The sequence below is a fragment of the Guillardia theta genome, assembly GCF_000315625.1.
Source record: "Guillardia theta CCMP2712 unplaced genomic scaffold GUITHscaffold_186, whole genome shotgun sequence".
Classification (NCBI taxonomy): domain Eukaryota; class Cryptophyceae; order Pyrenomonadales; family Geminigeraceae; genus Guillardia; species Guillardia theta.
In genome coordinates this window covers 1-18,497 of record NW_005434490.1, presented here as the reverse complement: position 1 = coordinate 18,497, position 18,497 = coordinate 1, and the positions used below count along the sequence as shown (strand labels likewise).

Sequence of the window (18,497 nt, the reverse complement as noted above, 5' to 3'; positions counted from 1 at the left end):
TCCACCATATCGTATTCTTCTTTAAGGAGACCCACCCGCCCTACCTCCCCGCCTACCCCCGCCTACCCCCCGCCTACCCTCCGCCTACCCTCCGCCTACCTCCTTTTTATTAAAACCCCTTTATCATTATCATTACCATTATTATACTAAATTATATTCTTTTTTTTATTTTTATCTATCTTTCTTTATTATTTCCTCTTATTATAAATGAGTTGTCGAAACAATGACCGGCAGCCCTATCAATTTATAGGCAGCACAAACAGGACAACTTTACAACCTGAAATCAATCAAATTAATGCCGATATCAATGCCCTTTATTCTAATGTCGATGTGCTCAATGATGAGACAAATTTATTATTTAATCGATATGAGACGATCGAAGCGCTTGCAATTGATACATCCAATAACCTAATATCAACATCTAATCAATTATATGAAGGTATCGAAGACAATTCAAATGAGATCAATTTTATTCTGCGCCGCATCAATGACCTTTCACAGACCGAAGAAACAGTCATCATGAACCAAATGAGAATGTTGATCTATTTGAAATATGATCTTGATCTTGAAAAATCAACAATTAAATTCGCACTAGAAAATGGAAGCTTGATATCTATTCAATACATCAAAAATAAATTGGATGAGCTCGCCGGAGCAGATCAAGCAGAAGATGCAGAAGATGCAGCAACAGACGCAGCACAGGCAGGGGCCGATGCTGTCAATGCAGGCGGCGGATTTGCTGGCTCTGTTGTTTCGGCTGTCGCTGGTGGGATTTTTGGCGCTCTGGGAGGCTCAGCCCTCGCTATTCCGTCCATGATAGAGGCCGCAGCTACTAGGGAAGCAGTTATTGCTTTGATGCGATATCTTCAAGATATAGATGATCAATTGAAAGTTCAAGATGATGTCATTAAGGTTTATTCAAGGGACCTTATAGATGGTGAAAATTTAGGCTTTGGATCTAATCTGAATTTTATATATGATTTGCAAATTGTGACATTGCCTAATGGCTGCAATGTCAATAAATGGACAACTCGACTTTTAGGCGAACAGATCTTAACATTAGGCGAAGAATTGACAGAAGCCGAATTAAATCAATATGTATTTGGTAGCAATTATGAACTACAAACATTAAAAGAACATAAAAATGTTTTCAAAGGCAAGACATTATTTATTGATGATATTATTGCGCCTAATATCTATACCAAAAGCGAGACAGATAATGAGATATCAAACACTTCAAACATATTATTTGACGCTTTGCTTGACTGCGTCAACTTAATAAAAACAGATTCAAACATATTATTTGAATATATACAAGATGATGTCAAAAATACTTATGATAAAATCGTTTCTAGTCCATGGACTAGCAATGTTACCGATATATCTATTAATTACAATGGCAAGGTTGGCATTGGAAACGCCGAGCCTATGGGCCCGCTTCACATTGGCAATTCTAATATGTTTAGCGATGGTCATCTTATCCTAAGCTATGGAACCGGAGGATATGGAACAAATTTCCGGATTGGCTATAACTTCTTAGATAATTATTTAATGATGGGAGATTTTACAAGTGATTCTTGGAAAGGTCAAATAAAGATAAACCCTGATGCCTATGATGGCGCTTTTGTCATTGAAAACGACGGTTCAATTCTGCTCGGTTACAAAACGGCAATACTACCCACAGGAAGAAAACTCAAATTAAATTCTGCTGGAAATTTTGACGATGGGGTTGAGATTGTCGGAAATCTCACAGTAACAGGCGAGATTGTGGGGTTGCAAGATCTTATAAACAATACATCTAATATTCTATATGAAATCATACGCGATGAATCAAACATATTAAATAATACGATATATAATGAATCAAATATATTATATAATTATCTGAAAGAAGATTTTAATCTGTTATATGATACGATATATGATGAATCAAATATATTATACAATCATTTAAAAACTGATTCAAACCTATTAAACAATCGTATATATACAGAGTCTAACATTCTTTATCATGTGATCAACAATGAAATAAAAAACTCAGTGAACACAAATAATTTAACAGTCAATAATTCTTTAACGTTCTCGGATAAGTTAGCTTTGAACAATAATAATTTGAATATAACATTTCCTGTTTCATCATCATCGCCTTTGACTGCAGATGTATATATTGGGCCTACTAGTTTCACAATAAGAAACTTATTGAATACATCTTATAACAACATAGAATTTACCGGCACAATAGAAGATACATTTAAATTAAACTTATCAACATACAGACTTAATTTTCAAAGCAATCAAAATTTAATAGTCAATGACCTTTTATTTTCTCAGTATATAAACCTTTCTTTTTGGTGGAGATTTGACAACACGAACGAGGCAAGAAACAACGGAACACAAGAATATAGACTTTTTCAAATCAAATATGAAAATAAGAATGGCAACGATGATTTTTATGATGGGACTGAATTTTACTGGATTATTTCAGATGATGATTCTTTACCTGATAAATTTTTGGGGCTGCGGGTCAAGATTGTGTATATAAATAATTTACAACAAAGGGTTGAAAATTTGAGGTCCGTCATCATTAACAATAATTTTGCGAATGATAAAACATTGTTTTACGATTGGAATCATTACGCTTTCAGCATATCCAAAGATATATTTAAGGTTTATCTGAATGGTGTTTTGGTGGCAATGGATATCACGCCACCGACTGCGAATTGGTATCAATTACATCCAATTGTAATTTATAATTATAACATTAGAAACTACATCCTAAAAGATGGGAGATATTCAGCTAATAGGGGAATATGTAATATTGTTATGAATGCTACAAATGGGATATGGTCTGATGATGATGTTTCTAAATTATACAATGGTGATGTCAATAACATGAAAACAAAGATAACGGGAGGGCTACAATTGGACCATTTGATATGCAATAATATTTTATACGGTGGTGCCTCCCTAAATTTGAATAATCAAACAGTGAGCACTGAACAAAGCCTTTCAACAAATAACAACATAAGACGAAGCTTAACTATCAACAATGAACCAGCTAAGACAAATATAACTGACCTTTATGAGGCAAATGATAGCATAGGCGTTTTGCGAACCTATAATAATTCCGGTAGTGTTAATTTTAAGATTGAACCATTTCAATTAAATTTTAAAAACACGAAAGACGGAGATGTCACGATAACATTTGATAATTATAACAGTCAAAATATAACATTAAAAGACGGCGTCAAAGGTGATAAGGGAGACACTGGAAGCACAGGAGCAACAGGAGCAACTGGTGCAACTGGTGCAACTGGAAGCAAGGGCGATAAAGGCGATAAGGGCGATAAAGGCGATGCTGGCACAAATGCAGGTCAAATCATATTTAAAAATTATGATGGAACGGTTGAATTAGCAAAAATCGGCGATTCTAATGTTTCAAGTGCCTCAATCAATATTCCAAAAGGAACAAATGCCGGAGAATTGAAATTTTATAATGCTGATGGGACAGAATTAATAGGAAAAATTGGAGATGCCAATGTTTCGTCTGCTTCCATTAATCTACCAGCAGTTGGCCCAAGGGGTTACGCCGGTGTGAATGCTGGACAGCTTAAATTCTATAATTCTGATGGCTCGACATTATTAGGTCAAATCGGAGATTCAAATGTATCATCTCAATCAATAAATCTATATAGTGCGGGTGTGAATGCTGGACAGCTCAAATTTTATAATTCAGATGGTAGTTTATTATTAGGTCAAATCGGAGACCATGCCGTTCACAAGGCCATATGCAGGCTCTAGCAAAATTGGTCTTTTTTTTTCTCCTTGGGAAGGGGTTCATATATACACTTCCATTCAGCTACCCCGGTTTTTGCTCTCTTACTGGAGGGTAGTGCGACAGGGATAAAGTAGGGTGGGGTGATTTGAATTATACTGGCGTGGTACCCTGTCCCCCGCCTTACTTTTTGAAGCACTTCATTTTAATTGTTTAGTCAGCGCTTCAATCATACACATCTACGTACGGATGAAGTGCCTCTGGTACAGTCTGTACTATTCTTTTAAAGTGGTTTCGACAGGCGTCTCGAATCAGCCTCCACCCTAGTGACTTCCTTTGTCTGGAGGGGTAGAGGACCGAAAGATTCTCTCATACCCGTGCATTTCACTGTATCACGGTACGTGGGGGTGCTAATGGAAAAGAAGGCATTTCGATTGCCGTTGGAGCTCACCACGCCAATACCCCCGGTTCCCCTTCATCACCTTTACGAAAGGCGGGGTGGGTAGCTAGCAAAGAATACAAATCTACCCTTTGATTCAAGAGTTTGAAATTGGGAAATAGGGGGTAGGGTGCTATCTCCACTCTCCTTTCCCCAAATCCCCCCTCCCTGGGCAAGCAAGAGATGGCTGATTGATCCTTCACCCGCATGCAACGACAAGTCATCATGGTGAGAGGCTTCGAATCTATTGCTGCTTGAATGTGGATGAGAATTTAATCGTCTAATGTATCCATGTAGATAGACTAAGACCTTTTCTTAGTCTCTGACTTTGAAAGAAAGTTTTGAATTCCGCTTCTCTTACATGACTGCATGACAGAGAAAGCTGTCTAGGAATGAAGATGTCTTTAGAATACATTGCAAAAGATGAATACACCTTTTCTGCTCTCTTATTTGTTGTTTCAAGCATGAGAGCCGTATGTACGAGGATTCAGAGAGGAAGTATGGTTTACAATGCTGCACCATCAGTTTGCAAATGAGGTGCTTTCATGCACTCCAATCTTGCAAATATGCTAGAAATATTCAAGTATTTGCAGTTCAGATCCTCAAAAGCAACATCTTCACATTATTTCTGATTGAGCATGCATTCAAAATGCTCAAGGATCAACATGCTCCACGTAGCTGTGGCGACATGGAAAGTCTGTTTCAACCACAGGATGAGAATCCTACAGCAATCAATGTGGCTTACTAGAGCTACAAGCATACATTGTGCATAATTAGGTTTATTTGCAACTTTTTGATGTATCTCTGCTATGCAGGCACAACGAAGAAACCAATGTGAGGCTTATTGTGCTGACCATTGCGCATGTATTTGATGCTACTTGCGGTTGTCATTGTAACTAGATTGCTGCAAAGAATGATACCTCATGAATGTATAAAGATTTCTGCAATCAGATCACTACCACTTGTGATGTCGATCCCAAGCTTACAGTGAGTCGGAATGGTCTACAGGGGAAGCGATGTTTTCATCATCATTCAACCCCTGCATGCATTCTGCATTTATGTGAAATGAAAGAAGATATAGAAATGCTCTTTAGCATGGCCTCGAATGCAAGACTGAGATCACTTTATTTCACAATAGAACAAATAACACATGTGTGCATACTGTGTTGACGGTTCAAATGTCCGACATCACAGCTAGATGAACGCTCAAAACTAATCCCACGCATCAAGAAATCAACACACTCTGCAAATCTCAGAAGTGGAGACTCTCGACGGTGTTCAAGGCTTAAGATGTCTTGATTGCCTCTGGCGGCATCAGTGTTTACATGCAATCAAACATCCTCACTGCAGTAGGCGAAATGCATGCAGAAATCTTGTGAAACAATCTATGCAATGCTTGATGTCTAATATAACAAGTGGGCTTGACTAATTACGTGAATCTGCAACATGATGCAATCTCCATCAAACAATTCTTCAAGGCATCGCATGTGGAAAATATGCAATTCAAAAATCATTCATCGCAGGGAAGTATCTTATGATTATTCTGCGCTGCCATAAGGTTGGTGTCAAGTCAAAATGACAAGCGATCTCCTGCACTGGATTCAAACCTCATGTTTTCATCATCTTGTTCTTCATGAGAACCTTTTGAACCATGGATCTCACAACGCCATTGCTGCACACTCTGTTGTCACCGAACGCATCACCACGAACCTAGCGGTCTCAGGTCTCAAACTGTGCTGACTAGAGAGCTTCAAACCTAACAAAGCCTTGCATGCTGAGATCTGATGCTGGCTACAGCAGCGGATGGTCTTACAGCGGCATCGTTGGAGGAGCAGCTTTGGTGCTACGTGCCGGCGTGTAGGGGAGACATGAGTCGGGCGTGTACGATGTTGAAAACATTTCAACCCTCTGAAATGAAAGTTAAAATACATGTAAAGGCCTAGCAGAAATGATAACTAAACTGCACTGGTACTCTTTGGAGGTATCTCTTGCTGCCGTTGAAAACTTGTTTGAATTCACACGCCACCCCAAAAAAAACTTTCTGGAAAAGAAGAGTGGAAATTAACGAAAGGGCTAAAAGTGAACGGCATGCCTAACGTTTCAACTGCTAACATAAATATACCAGCAGGCGCAACAGGACCACAAGGGCCACAAGGAGCAACAGGACCACAAGGCGCAACAGGAGCGCAAGGACCAGCAGGCACAAACTGCCCTGAGATTGTTTTGTTAGATAGTGAGAATAATGAGCTTGTGAGATTTGGCGATTCAAGCGTTTCAACTCAAAATGTCATATTGCCAAGCACAGGAGGAACAACATATAACTTTGACCCTGCGCAATTCCTTGTCGATGACAATAACAATGTTTATCTATTTGATGAATACACAAATGAGACATATAATGCTACAAATACAACTTTACAATTGACATTATTCAATAAATCTATTTCTCTTATATTTGAAGATAAACAATATGATAATGTCTTGATTACTCCTGAATTATATAATTTTCAATATACAGCAGCAGGAACAAGCACACTAACCCCTACAATATCATATACAGGAAATACAACTGACCTTATAGCTTGGTATAAATTCAATAATAACTTTTTTGATGCGATGAATGATTACCACCTAGACACGACACCATTTGGCTATTCAATGCCTGACCCTGCTACATCTCCTAGTGTTTCATCTGCTATTGTGTCAGGTTCAACAGATGATTATTATTTGCAATTTAATCATTCAGGTGCTGGAAATCAAATCACATATACAATGACGTTTTTAATTGATACTGTTTGCGATATTTTAATTGTTGGTGGTGGCGGTGCTGGCGGTGGTCGTCAGGGTGCGGGTGGTGGTGGTGGTGGTGTCATGTATCTAACTAATCAAACAATAACCGCAGGAAGTCATACAATAACAGTCGGAAAAGGTGGGGTTGGTACAAATGCTGCTTTAACACTTGGCACGAAAGGTTTTGATTCAAGCTTTGACAGCTACACGGCATACGGTGGAGGTGCTGGGGCTGGCATGAGTGCCAACGTTTTAAATTACAATGCCAGCACTTATATCATAGCATCAGGAGGGGGAGGGAGGGGATGGGGCGCTAGCGCCTCAGATGATGGATGGTATAATGGAGGTTTAGGAAATGGCAACACATCAGACCTTACACTAAATGGAGGCGTTGGAAACAATGGCGGTAGAGGATATCAAAAATACGTCGAACCGATAACAGCAAAAAATACTGGTTTATTAGGAGGTGGCGGCGGTGGTGCTGGAGCTGTCGGAGGCGATGCCACACCAAACAGCGCAACATACAATGGAAAGGCTGGAGATGGTGGAAATGGAATAGAAATAAATATCAAGGGTGGAACTGGTAATTATTATGGAGGAGGTGGAGGAGGTGGATGTTTGTCTTTGTCTTCTGATATTGTAGGAGCTGGAGGGCTCGGAGGTGGAGGAGGAGGAAGAAACAACGCAGCAGGAACAGCAGGAACGGCAAACACCGGAGGCGGTGGAGGAGGTGGCGGCTATGCTAATCAGGCAGGGGGAAACGGTGGCTCTGGTGTGGTTATTGTTAAATATAATAGAAAGACTTATTATAATGATTTTACATTTTCAAATAGTCAATACTACAAGCTGTATTATTCACTTGAAAGTATTGACTCTACACCAGACAGGAGGCGAACAACATCGCAGCAATTGCCTTTAATTGTTCAGCCATCAGGTCAAACAGGAATAAGCATAAGCTTCTTCTTGAAGATTACAGGTTTAAAGTCAAGCCCAGCCGATGACTTCATAATATCAACAATTGATAATTTCATTTACATCAAAAGAAACGGTAATAATTTAGAATTTACATTCAATAACGCAGCTAATGTATCAAGCTTAACAAATGGATATGCTACCTCTACATCATTTAAACATTATTGCTTTGTGAATGATGGTTCAACTGCTTATCTATATATTAATGGAATAGCTCAGACATTAACAGTAACAACAACAAGCTTAATTGATATCAATAATAATATACAGATTGGGGAATTTATCGGGTATCTTCAAGACTTAAGGATATACAAAAAGCCACTTTCACAATCTGAAGCAAAAGATATAATAGGATATTCAGGACAAGGAGGCTTAACAGTTCAGAGTTTCGCCAAGCCTTACACCAACGCGCAAATCGATGATAAGATAAATAACATTACTGTTACAGATAGTTATACAGATATAGACGTACAGAATTATTTAACAGCTAATAATTATATAACATTAACAGATTTGAAGGATGAATCAAATGTTTTATATGCTCATACACTTACAGAAAGCAACATATTATTTAATCAGATTAAGGATGAATCAAATACATTATATACATTAATTCAAAATATTGATATACCCACAGGATATTCTGACACTGACACACAAGCATATTTAACGGCTAATAATTATTTAACTAGTGGAACCCAATTTATAAGGAGTGTAAGAAGTGGAGATTTTACCGTTACAGATGGAGAGCTTATTTTTAGTAAGATTCAAGAATTACCATTTATAAGCTCTGTAAGTGATGACTTCACGGTTACACTTGGTTATTTAGAATTAGCATCCCCACCCTTTACATCAGCAAATCAATTTATCCAGTCTGTCAATTCCTCCTTTTCTGTTACAGGCAATCAATTAGCTTTATCATTTACACCTTTTACATCAGCAAATCAATTTATCCAGTCTGTCAATTCCTCATTTGCTGTTACAGGTAATCAATTGGCTTTATCATTTACACCCTTTACATCATCAAGTCAATATATACAATCGGTCAATTCATCTTACTTTAGCGTTACAGGCAATCAATTAAGTCTAAGCTTCACACCTTTAATATCATCAAGTCAATATATACAATCGGTCAATTCATCATTTACTGTTACAGGTAATCAATTAGCTTTATCATTTACTCCTTTTACATCAGCAAATCAATTTATCCAATCTGTCAATTCTTCTTTTACTGTTACAGGCAATCAATTAGCTTTATCATTTACACCATTTACAAGCTCAGACCAGTTTATAAAATCTGTTAATACAAATAATTTATCGGTAAATGCTAGCGGTCAGCTTGATATCATAGCAGCTCCTCAAGATAATTTTATAAGCTCAGTTTCAAGCGATTTCAATGTTACCGGTGGATTATTAACACTTACAAATAATTATTTACCTTTAAGCTCTGTCAATCAGGGCATTGAATATATTGACAGCTTAACAACAACCGAAACAAAAACACCATTGAGTGAGAACACTTATTATGTTGAGTTTTTATATTCTGGCGCTGCTAATCAAAAACATATAACATGACATTTTCACATGACACGACATGTGATATTTTGATTGTTGGTGGTGGTGGTGCTGGCGGTGGTCGTCAGGGTGCCGGTGGTGGTGGTGGTGGTGTCATGTATCTAACTAATCAGACAATAACCGCAGGAAGTCATACAATAACAGTCGGAAAAGGTGGGGTTGCTGCCTCAACCGACACATTAGGAGGAGCCGGCTTTTCATCAAGCTTTGATAGCTTCACAGCATACGGAGGAGGCACAGGCGCAGGGTTTAGCATAAATGTCCCAGATTATAACGCTAGCACTTATATCATAGCATCAGGAGGAGGAGGGAGGGGATGGGGTACTAGCGCCTCCGATGATGGATGGTACAACGGAGGTTTAGGCAATGGGAACACGTCAGATCTTACACTAAACGGAGGCGTTGGCAATAATGGTGGTAGAGGATATCAAGACCTTACAGGCTCAGAATCTGGAAGCGGAGGAATAGAAACCGGATTATTAGGCGGTGGCGGTGGAGGAGCTGGAGCTGTAGGAGGTGACGCTACGCCTAACAGTCAAACATCTCCGACATACACGGGCAAGGCAGGAGATGGAGGGGTTGGCATTGAAATAAATATCAAGGGTGGCACCGGCAATTATTACGGAGGAGGTGGAGGAGGTGGTTCTTACTCTGTTTCTTCTGACATTGTAGGAGCTGGAGGGCTCGGAGGTGGAGGAGGAGGGAGAAACAACGCAGCAGGAACAGCAGGAGCAGCAAACACCGGAGGCGGTGGAGGAGGTGGAGGATATGCTAATGAGACAGGAGGAAACGGAGGCTCTGGAATTGTAATTATAAGATATTCTTTTGTTGGTGTGCCTTCTTATAATATTTACAATAAAAATGAGGTTGATGATTTGATAAATAATATTGTAATCCCAAGCGGTTACAGTGACACAGACACACAAGCATATTTAACTGCTAATGATTATATAACTTCCTCAAGTTTATCAAGTTACATTACATCTTCAAGCTTAACGACAACACTTGGAAGTTATGTTACATCTTCAACCCTCACTACTACATTAGGAAGTTATGTAACTTCAACAAATCTAACTAGTACTTTAATACCTTATCTTTTATCAGCTAATGAATTCATACAGAGTGTGTCAAGTGATTTCTCTGTATCATCTGGCCTGCTCACATTCACAGGTTCAACATCTAGTCAATGGACAACAACAGGCAACGACATATATTATACTACTGGCAATGTCGGGATAGGCACATCATCGCCAAGCAATAAATTACATGTAACAGGCGGCAATATATATTTATCTGGAATACAGATAACCCCAAGCACAAACACATACAGAATCAACACAGGGTTTAGGGTTTAGGGTTTAGGGTTTAGAGCGCCGGTTATTTCAGACAGCGCCGGTTATTTCAGACAGCGCCGGTTATTTCAGACAGCGCCGGTTATTTCAGACACCATGGCTGCACGCGTGGTGTAGGGGAAGCTGCCAGGGCGCCAAGGAAGCTGCAAGCGAGAGGTTTGTATACTTCAAATAGCTTTCTAAGTATGGTTCTTCAGTATGATGAAAATGTTCGCAACCTGCTGTATCGGAGATCATGCCAATACACGCAGAGCGGACTTGTGGATGCCTCTGTCCTCGAAGCTGATCTCGTCGAGAGGGTGAAGAGCTTCGCGAAGCGTTATCCGAACAGCAGGACAGCCCAGGCTTGCAAGGCTGTGGAGGGATGCACCCCCGACGCTATCGCAGAAGCCATCCGCTCGACATGTCAGCAGGCACGACGTGAGCTTCTGCAAGAAGCGATGACTGGATGGAGTGACGCATCCAGAGAGTGGTTTATGCAGCAGATTGAAGAAGCCAAGAAGGAGAAGGTCGAGACATACACCGCCTCAGCAGGCAACGAGGTGACTTCCTTCATCTCCATGACTCTCCTGGGCATCTCCTCGGTGTATGTCAACCATGAAGAAAAGCTGAAGAAGAAATTTGAAGAGATCGGACTGATCGTAGACTCAGTGCAAGAGAGTAAAGCAATCATGTGGAAGGCTCCGTATAGACCCGAGATAGCGAGTGCTGAGGAGATCCCGGTGACTGTTTCCTTCCTCCGCAATGCACAAGCGGAGAAGCTCTGGCAGGGAAGAGAGGACTTCGCGATCGATGGTCGCAAGTTCACAGCTGTACATGTGAGCATCGTGCACGATCGATCTTTCAAGATTCGAGCCAAGAGAGGACCCTGGGGCAAAGGGGGCAGCTTGGCAGAGCTGACTCACCTGCTAACCTTGGGCGGCATGACAACGGCTGAGATAGCTGCCGTCTATCGCTATCAGCTGCTGCGCCAGTCCCTTGCAGCGGTCCAACTCCAGCCGCTGGCAGGCATGCTAGTCGCTGGGGCGCCAGGACAGCAAGTCCACAAAGGCTTAGGTCAGAAAGGCTTCATCGCTGTAGGGGCCAACGTCATCTGGAGACAGAGGGAGGTGGAGTGGATCGTCTCCTCGAGCTGCCCAGAGGCGAATGATACAGCATTTCGAGCTTTCCGAGAGAGCGAAGCGATGGAGGGAGTACACCTGACTCTGTTCAGCGAGGACCCGAAGATCAGAGAGGCGCTCGCAGTCGAGTTGACAGCTGATCGCTTTGTGTCCAGAAATAAGTTGAAGAAGGCATCAAGGATGCAGAAGAAGGCAGGCGGCAAGGACGGCAAGGAGATCAAGATCATCATCAAGTCGACGGCGGCATCTGGTCGCTTCACGAGGAAGGAGATGGAGGGGCTGTGCAACGGCGGCAACACGTCTATCGCAAGAGTCAAGAGAGTCTTGTTGGAGATCGCTAACAGGCTCGAGATCAACGTTGAAGGCATCGACATGGAGGAGGATTTGAACACCAAGTCCTGGAACGGGTCCAAGCTATGCATCCTCCTCGGCTCCACGGAGGATGCTCGACGCATGATGAAGGAGCTGCCCTTCTATCTCGAAGGCGCAGCAACCAAGCTCGAAGCAGTCGGCTTCGACAAGGAGCCTGAGGCGGCTGGTCAGCGGGGCACCAGCGACGCAGCGCAGCGACAGGAGGAGAGCGAGGGAGAGTGGCTGGAGTTTACAGACCTGGAGAGGATCACAATGGAGGCAGCATCTCCGTCAAGCCAAGAGGACATGCAGCTCGTCAGCGAGCTGTCAGCAGTCATCGAAGATGCAGCTTCTTTGAACGAGGCAGGGACGAGCGAGCCGATCAAGCTGGTCCTGGACAAGGCCGTTGGCAACCTCCACGACACCTTCTACTCTCCGGGGAGCCTGGAGTTCATGTCGCTGGGAGAGTGGGCGAAGATGCCAGAGGAGCAGGGAGTTGGGCGCAACGTTCTCAAGGAGAAGCTGGGGAAGTGGCTGCAGAGCAAGCGCTGGACTCGCGTGCAAGGAGAGAGCAAGAAGGCAAGGAGGGGCAGCGCGTTCTCGCCACGGGCAACGGCAGCTGCTGAGCTTGAGCAGGAGGCGGAGAGCGACGACATAGAGCGTCGATCTCTTAGCCTCCTGTTCATAGCACTGAGTAAATTCGCAGAGATGCATGTGCTGGCCTGCTCGCTGAAGGTGGACAAGAAGGACCGACTGCGGGTGGAGATGAGGGAAGATGGCGAAGAAGAGGAAGACATGGAGGAAGAGCAAGGCGAGGGCGAGGAAGAAGACGGGGCGAGCCCGTACCGAGCTTGAGCTGAGCTCAAGGTAAGGAGAGAAGGTAGGAGGCGACCGAAGGCCAAGGTGAGGAGAGGCAACTCTCCTGACTGAAGCTGAGGAAGCTGAATGGAGGAGGAGTAGGTGGCGACCGAAGGCCAAGGTGAGGAGAGGCAACTCTCCTGACTGAGGCTGAGGAAGCTGAATGGAGGTAGAGTAGGTGGTGACCGAAGGCCAAGGTGAGGAGAGGCAACTCTCCTGACTGAGGCTGAGGAAGCCAAGAGAAGACAGCAGAAGTAGAGAGTAGAAAGACGCCTCAGAAGCAGGGTTCGCATTGTAGGCCGTGTACTCCCAGTGCTCGAGCGCCTCTTTAGACTAGGATCAAATTGCAAAAGCCCACAACGAGGCGGAGCAACATTCTAGCATTCTAATAAACTCACATAATAATAATCATAATAATAATAATAGGGTTTAGGGTTTAGGGTTTAGGGTTTAGGGTTTAGGGTTTAGTTGGGCACAAACTCCCAACATACTTACGAGACCAACTTCAGGACAACATCCTCCCAACGTATGAGGAGCTGTGTAACAGACGAAGGGATCAGATCCAGCCGCGCAGCAATCATCAAGGCGGAAGGCATTTCACAGCAGCTATTGAAGGAGACATCATGCAGGGCAGAAAAAACAGATCCATGCGAATAGGATATGTTCTCCAACAACAAGAGATGACGTCAGGAGGAGGGATGAAAATCAATGGGAAGTGCAGCATCATTCGAGCGAACACAATCGCAATTGGCTTACTTCTGCAACATGTCCTTGAGGAAGGAATACAGATCAAAAGGGGAAATCAAGTCACAATAATGTACCAGTCCACACGTTTCCACCGCTTTATAACAAATACGTTGCGAATGGATACCATGCGATACGAAGACGAACTGCTGGAGGACTTACATGATCGGTTACTCACTTGCATGAAGAAACTCGAAGGGAGGGGAATCAGGATCCGACTCCAACTAGCAAAAGAATCTCAGAGACACATTCAAGAGGCAAAGGAAATGGCAAAGCAAGGAAAACAAGCAGTCGCCTCGGGATGGGAGAAAGCAATCTACGATAGCCCAATGGAATTCATCATTGCAGGAGAAGAAAATCCTACATCAGGATTCGATCGCTTGAAGAAATGGGACTACATTATCAGACAACAGACAATGGTGGCAAGGATTCGAGCGGGAGACCTCACCTTGACAGAGAAATTCATGCTCGAAATGCATGTGGGAAGAGATTTACTAGGGAGAGCGTTCAGATTATGCGAAGGGTCAGTTACGCGAACAGCTATCCAAGCGATCACCTTCTCAGCACCGACGAGGAAGAAGCTCTTTCAATGGGGGAAAACTAACTCACCATGTTGTCCTCACTGTCCAGACCGAGAAGAAACCTGGGGACATGTTCAGCTTGCGTGTAGGCAATTCCAAGATATGATCCAAAAAGCACACAACGAAGTCATGAAGAAGATCAAGGTAAGACTGCAGCAGAGCTGGAGGAAACAAAGGGTACAGGTCAATTCATGGTGGGACACTCCAATACGCATCGTGATGGAAGCGATGGGGACTTCAATGCACCGAGAAGGGCAATGGATACCAGACGGTTGCTGCTACTTTGCAAGCATCAAACGCATTGTCCTCATCGAATTTGCAAGGACATCGGAATATGACGGAGTCGAACAAACAAGTCTGGAATGCCTGAAGAAGAAATTTCAGGAAAAGGAAGAGAAATATGCCCCCCTACGAGCAGAAATCACAGCTTTGCTACCTGACCATGAAGTGGAACAAGCAACATTCATAGCAGGAGTGAAAGGATCGATCATGGAGAGGGAATGGCATGAGAATTTCAGGAGGCTAAGGGTGGATGACACGGAATGGGAAGGCATCAAGACAGCAGCAATCAAGCAACTGCTGGCGGTACAACATACGCTATGGACGGCAAGAAGGGTAAGAGAGTCGATGTAGTCCGATGGGGGCAGGCGCGGCTCATGGGCAAGCCACCCATGGCGCATGGTCATGGGCTGCATGAAGGGAAGAAGAGAAGGGCTAGCCAGCAGGAGAAGGTACAGCCATGCCACAGTGGGCGACTGCATGCTGGGGGGGGAAGGGGCAGGAAGATGCAACGGAACTTAGCGAAAATAAGGAAGGGGACCGGGATCGGAATTGGAACGGGCCCGGAGGACATCGTTACTGAAAACAAGTAATACGGAAGCAACCAGGCCTAAGGGGCCTATAGGAAAATGGGCCAACCTCCCAAGGTTGGGAACCCCTTTAGACGGATCATTAGGCGAGAGATGAGCGAAGAGCAATAGTTCTTAGCTATGAAACTCTTGACTAAGAGTCTAATAAACTCAAATAATAAAAATAATAATAGGGTTTAGGGTTTAGGGTTTAGGGTTTAGGGTTTAGGCAGCGCCGGTTATTTCAGGCAGCGCCGGTTATTTCAGGCAGCGCCGGTTATTTCAGGCACCATGGCTGCACGCGTGGTGTAGGGGAAGCTGCCAGGGCGCCAAGGAAGCTGCAAGCGAGAGGTTTGTATACTTCAAATAGCTTTCTAAGTATGGTTCTTCAGTATGATGAAAATGTTCGCAACCTGCTGTATCGGAGATCATGCCAATACACGCAGAGCGGACTTGTGGATGCCTCTGTCCTCGAAGCTGATCTCGTCGAGAGGGTGAAGAGCTTCGCGAAGCGTTATCCGAACAGCAGGACAGCCCAGGCTTGCAAGGCTGTGGAGGGATGCACCCCCGACGCTATCGCAGAAGCCATCCGCTCGACATGTCAGCAGGCACGACGTGAGCTTCTGCAAGAAGCGATGGCTGGATGGAGTGACGCATCCAGAGAGTGGTTTATGCAGCAGATTGAAGAAGCCAAGAAGGAGAAGGTCGAGACATACACCGCCTCAGCAGGCAACGAGGTGACTCCCTTCATCTCCATGACTCTCCTGGGCATCTCCTCGGTGTATGTCAACCATGAAGAAAAGCTGAAGAAGAAATTTGAAGAGATCGGACTGATCGTAGACTCAGTGCAAGAGAGTAAAGCAATCATGTGGAAGGCTCCGTATAGACCCGAGATAGCGAGTGCTGAGGAGATCCCGGTGACTGTTTCCTTCCTCCGCAATGCACAAGCGGAGAAGCTCTGGCAGGGAAGAGAGGACTTCGCGATCGATGGTCGCAAGTTCACAGCTGTACATGTGAGCATCGTGCACGATCGATCTTTCAAGATTCGAGCCAAGAGAGGACCCTGGGGCAAAGGGGGCAGCTTGGCAGAGCTGACTCACCTGCTAACCTTGGGCGGCATGACAACGGCTGAGATAGCTGCCGTCTATCGCTATCAGCTGCTGCGCCAGTCCCTTGCAGCGGTCCAACTCCAGCCGCTGGCAGGCATGCTGGTCGCTGGGGCGCCAGGACAGCAAGTCCACAAAGGCTTAGGTCAGAAAGGCTTCATCGCTGTAGGGGCCAACGTCATCTGGAGACAGAGGGAGGTGGAGTGGATCGTCTCCTCGAGCTGCCCAGAGGCGAATGATACAGCATTTCGAGCTTTCCGAGAGAGCGAAGCGATGGAGGGAGTACACCTGACTCTGTTCAGCGAGGACCCGAAGATCAGAGAGGCGCTCGCAGTCGAGTTGACAGCTGATCGCTTTGTGTCCAGAAATAAGTTGAAGAAGGCATCAAGGATGCAGAAGAAGGCAGGCGGCAAGGACGGCAAGGAGATCAAGATCATCATCAAGTCGACGGCGGCATCTGGTCGCTTCACGAGGAAGGAGATGGAGGGGCTGTGCAACGGCGGCAACACGTCTATCGCAAGAGTCAAGAGAGTCTTGTTGGAGATCGCTAACAGGCTCGAGATCAACGTTGAAGGCATCGACATGGAGGAGGATTTGAACACCAAGTCCTGGAACGGGTCCAAGCTATGCATCCTCCTCGGCTCCACGGAGGATGCTCGACGCATGATGAAGGAGCTGCCCTTCTATCTCGAAGGCGCAGCAACCAAGCTCGAAGCAGTCGGCTTCGACAAGGAGCCTGACTCTGAGGCGGCTGGTCAGCGGGGCACCAGCGACGCAGCGCAGCGACAGGAGGAGAGCGAGGGAGAGTGGCTGGAGTTTACAGACCTGGAGAGGATCACAATGGAGGCAGCATCTCCGTCAAGCCAAGAGGACATGCAGCTCGTCAGCGAGCTGTCAGCAGTCATCGAAGATGCAGCTTCTTTGAACGAGGCAGGGACGAGCGAGCCGATCAAGCTGGTCCTGGACAAGGCCGTTGGCAACCTCCACGACACCTTCTACTCTCCGGGGAGCCTGGAGTTCATGTCGCTGGGAGAGTGGGCGAAGATGCCAGAGGAGCAGGGAGTTGGGCGCAACGTTCTCAAGGAGAAGCTGGGGAAGTGGCTGCAGAGCAAGCGCTGGACTCGCGTGCAAGGAGAGAGCAAGAAGGCAAGGAGGGGCAGCGCGTTCTCGCCACGGGCAACGGCAGCTGCTGAGCTTGAGCAGGAGGCGGAGAGCGACGACATAGAGCGTCGATCTCTTAGCCTCCTGTTCATAGCACTGAGTAAATTCGCAGAGATGCATGTGCTGGCCTGCTCGCTGAAGGTGGACAAGAAGGACCGACTGCGAGTGGAGATGAGGGAAGATGACGAAGAAGAGGAAGACATGGAGGAAGAGCAAGGCGAGGGCGAGGAAGAAGACGGGGCGAGCCCGTACCGAGCTTGAGCTGAGCCCAAGGTAAGGAGAGAAGGTGGAGGCGACCGAAGGCCAAGGTGAGGAGAGGCAACTCTCCTGACTGAAGCTGAGGAAGCTGAATGGAGGAGGAGTAGGTGGCGACCGAAGGCCAAGGTGAGGAGAGGCAACTCTCCTGACTGAGGCTGAGGAAGCTGAATGGAGGTAGAGTAGGTGGTGACCGAAGGCCAAGGTGAGGAGAGGCAACTCTCCTGACTGAGGCTGAGGAAGCCAAGAGAAGACAGCAGAAGTAGAGAGTAGAAAGACGCCTCAGAAGCAGGGTTCGCATTGTAGGCCGTGTACTCCCAGTGCTCGAGCGCCTCTTTAGACTAGGATCAAATTGCATAAGCCCACAACGAGGCCGAGCAACATTCTAGCATTCTAATAAACTCACATAATAATAATAATAATAGGGTTTAGGGTTTAGGGTTTAGGGTTTAGGGTTTAGGGTTTAGGGTTTAGGGTTTTTTTTTTTAGCCGTTATTTTCGGCAGCATGGCTCCTCGTCAGGTGTAGGGGAAGCCGCCAGGGCGCCAAGGAAGCTGCAAGCGAGAGGTT

General features: G+C 44.8%; 2 protein-coding genes across 2 annotated transcripts; both read left to right on the top strand.

Annotated features, from left to right (window-relative positions):
- Window positions 1-6,986: 6,986 nt before the first annotated feature.
- Window positions 6,987-8,005, top strand: GUITHDRAFT_148024 (hypothetical protein; the record flags this gene model as incomplete). Its single annotated transcript, XM_005820191.1, has 3 exons — window positions 6,987-7,587; window positions 7,648-7,781; window positions 7,892-8,005. The coding sequence occupies 3 exons, from the start codon at window positions 6,987-6,989 to the stop codon at window positions 8,003-8,005; spliced, it is 849 nt and encodes a 282-aa protein (XP_005820248.1).
- Window positions 8,006-9,547: 1,542 nt separating this feature from the next.
- On the top strand, window positions 9,548-10,629 carry GUITHDRAFT_148023 (hypothetical protein; the record flags this gene model as incomplete). The annotated part of the gene is made up of 2 exons (XM_005820190.1): window positions 9,548-10,357; window positions 10,516-10,629. The coding sequence occupies 2 exons, from the start codon at window positions 9,548-9,550 to the stop codon at window positions 10,627-10,629; spliced, it is 924 nt and encodes a 307-aa protein (XP_005820247.1).
- Between the last annotated feature and the right edge of the window lie 7,868 nt (window positions 10,630-18,497).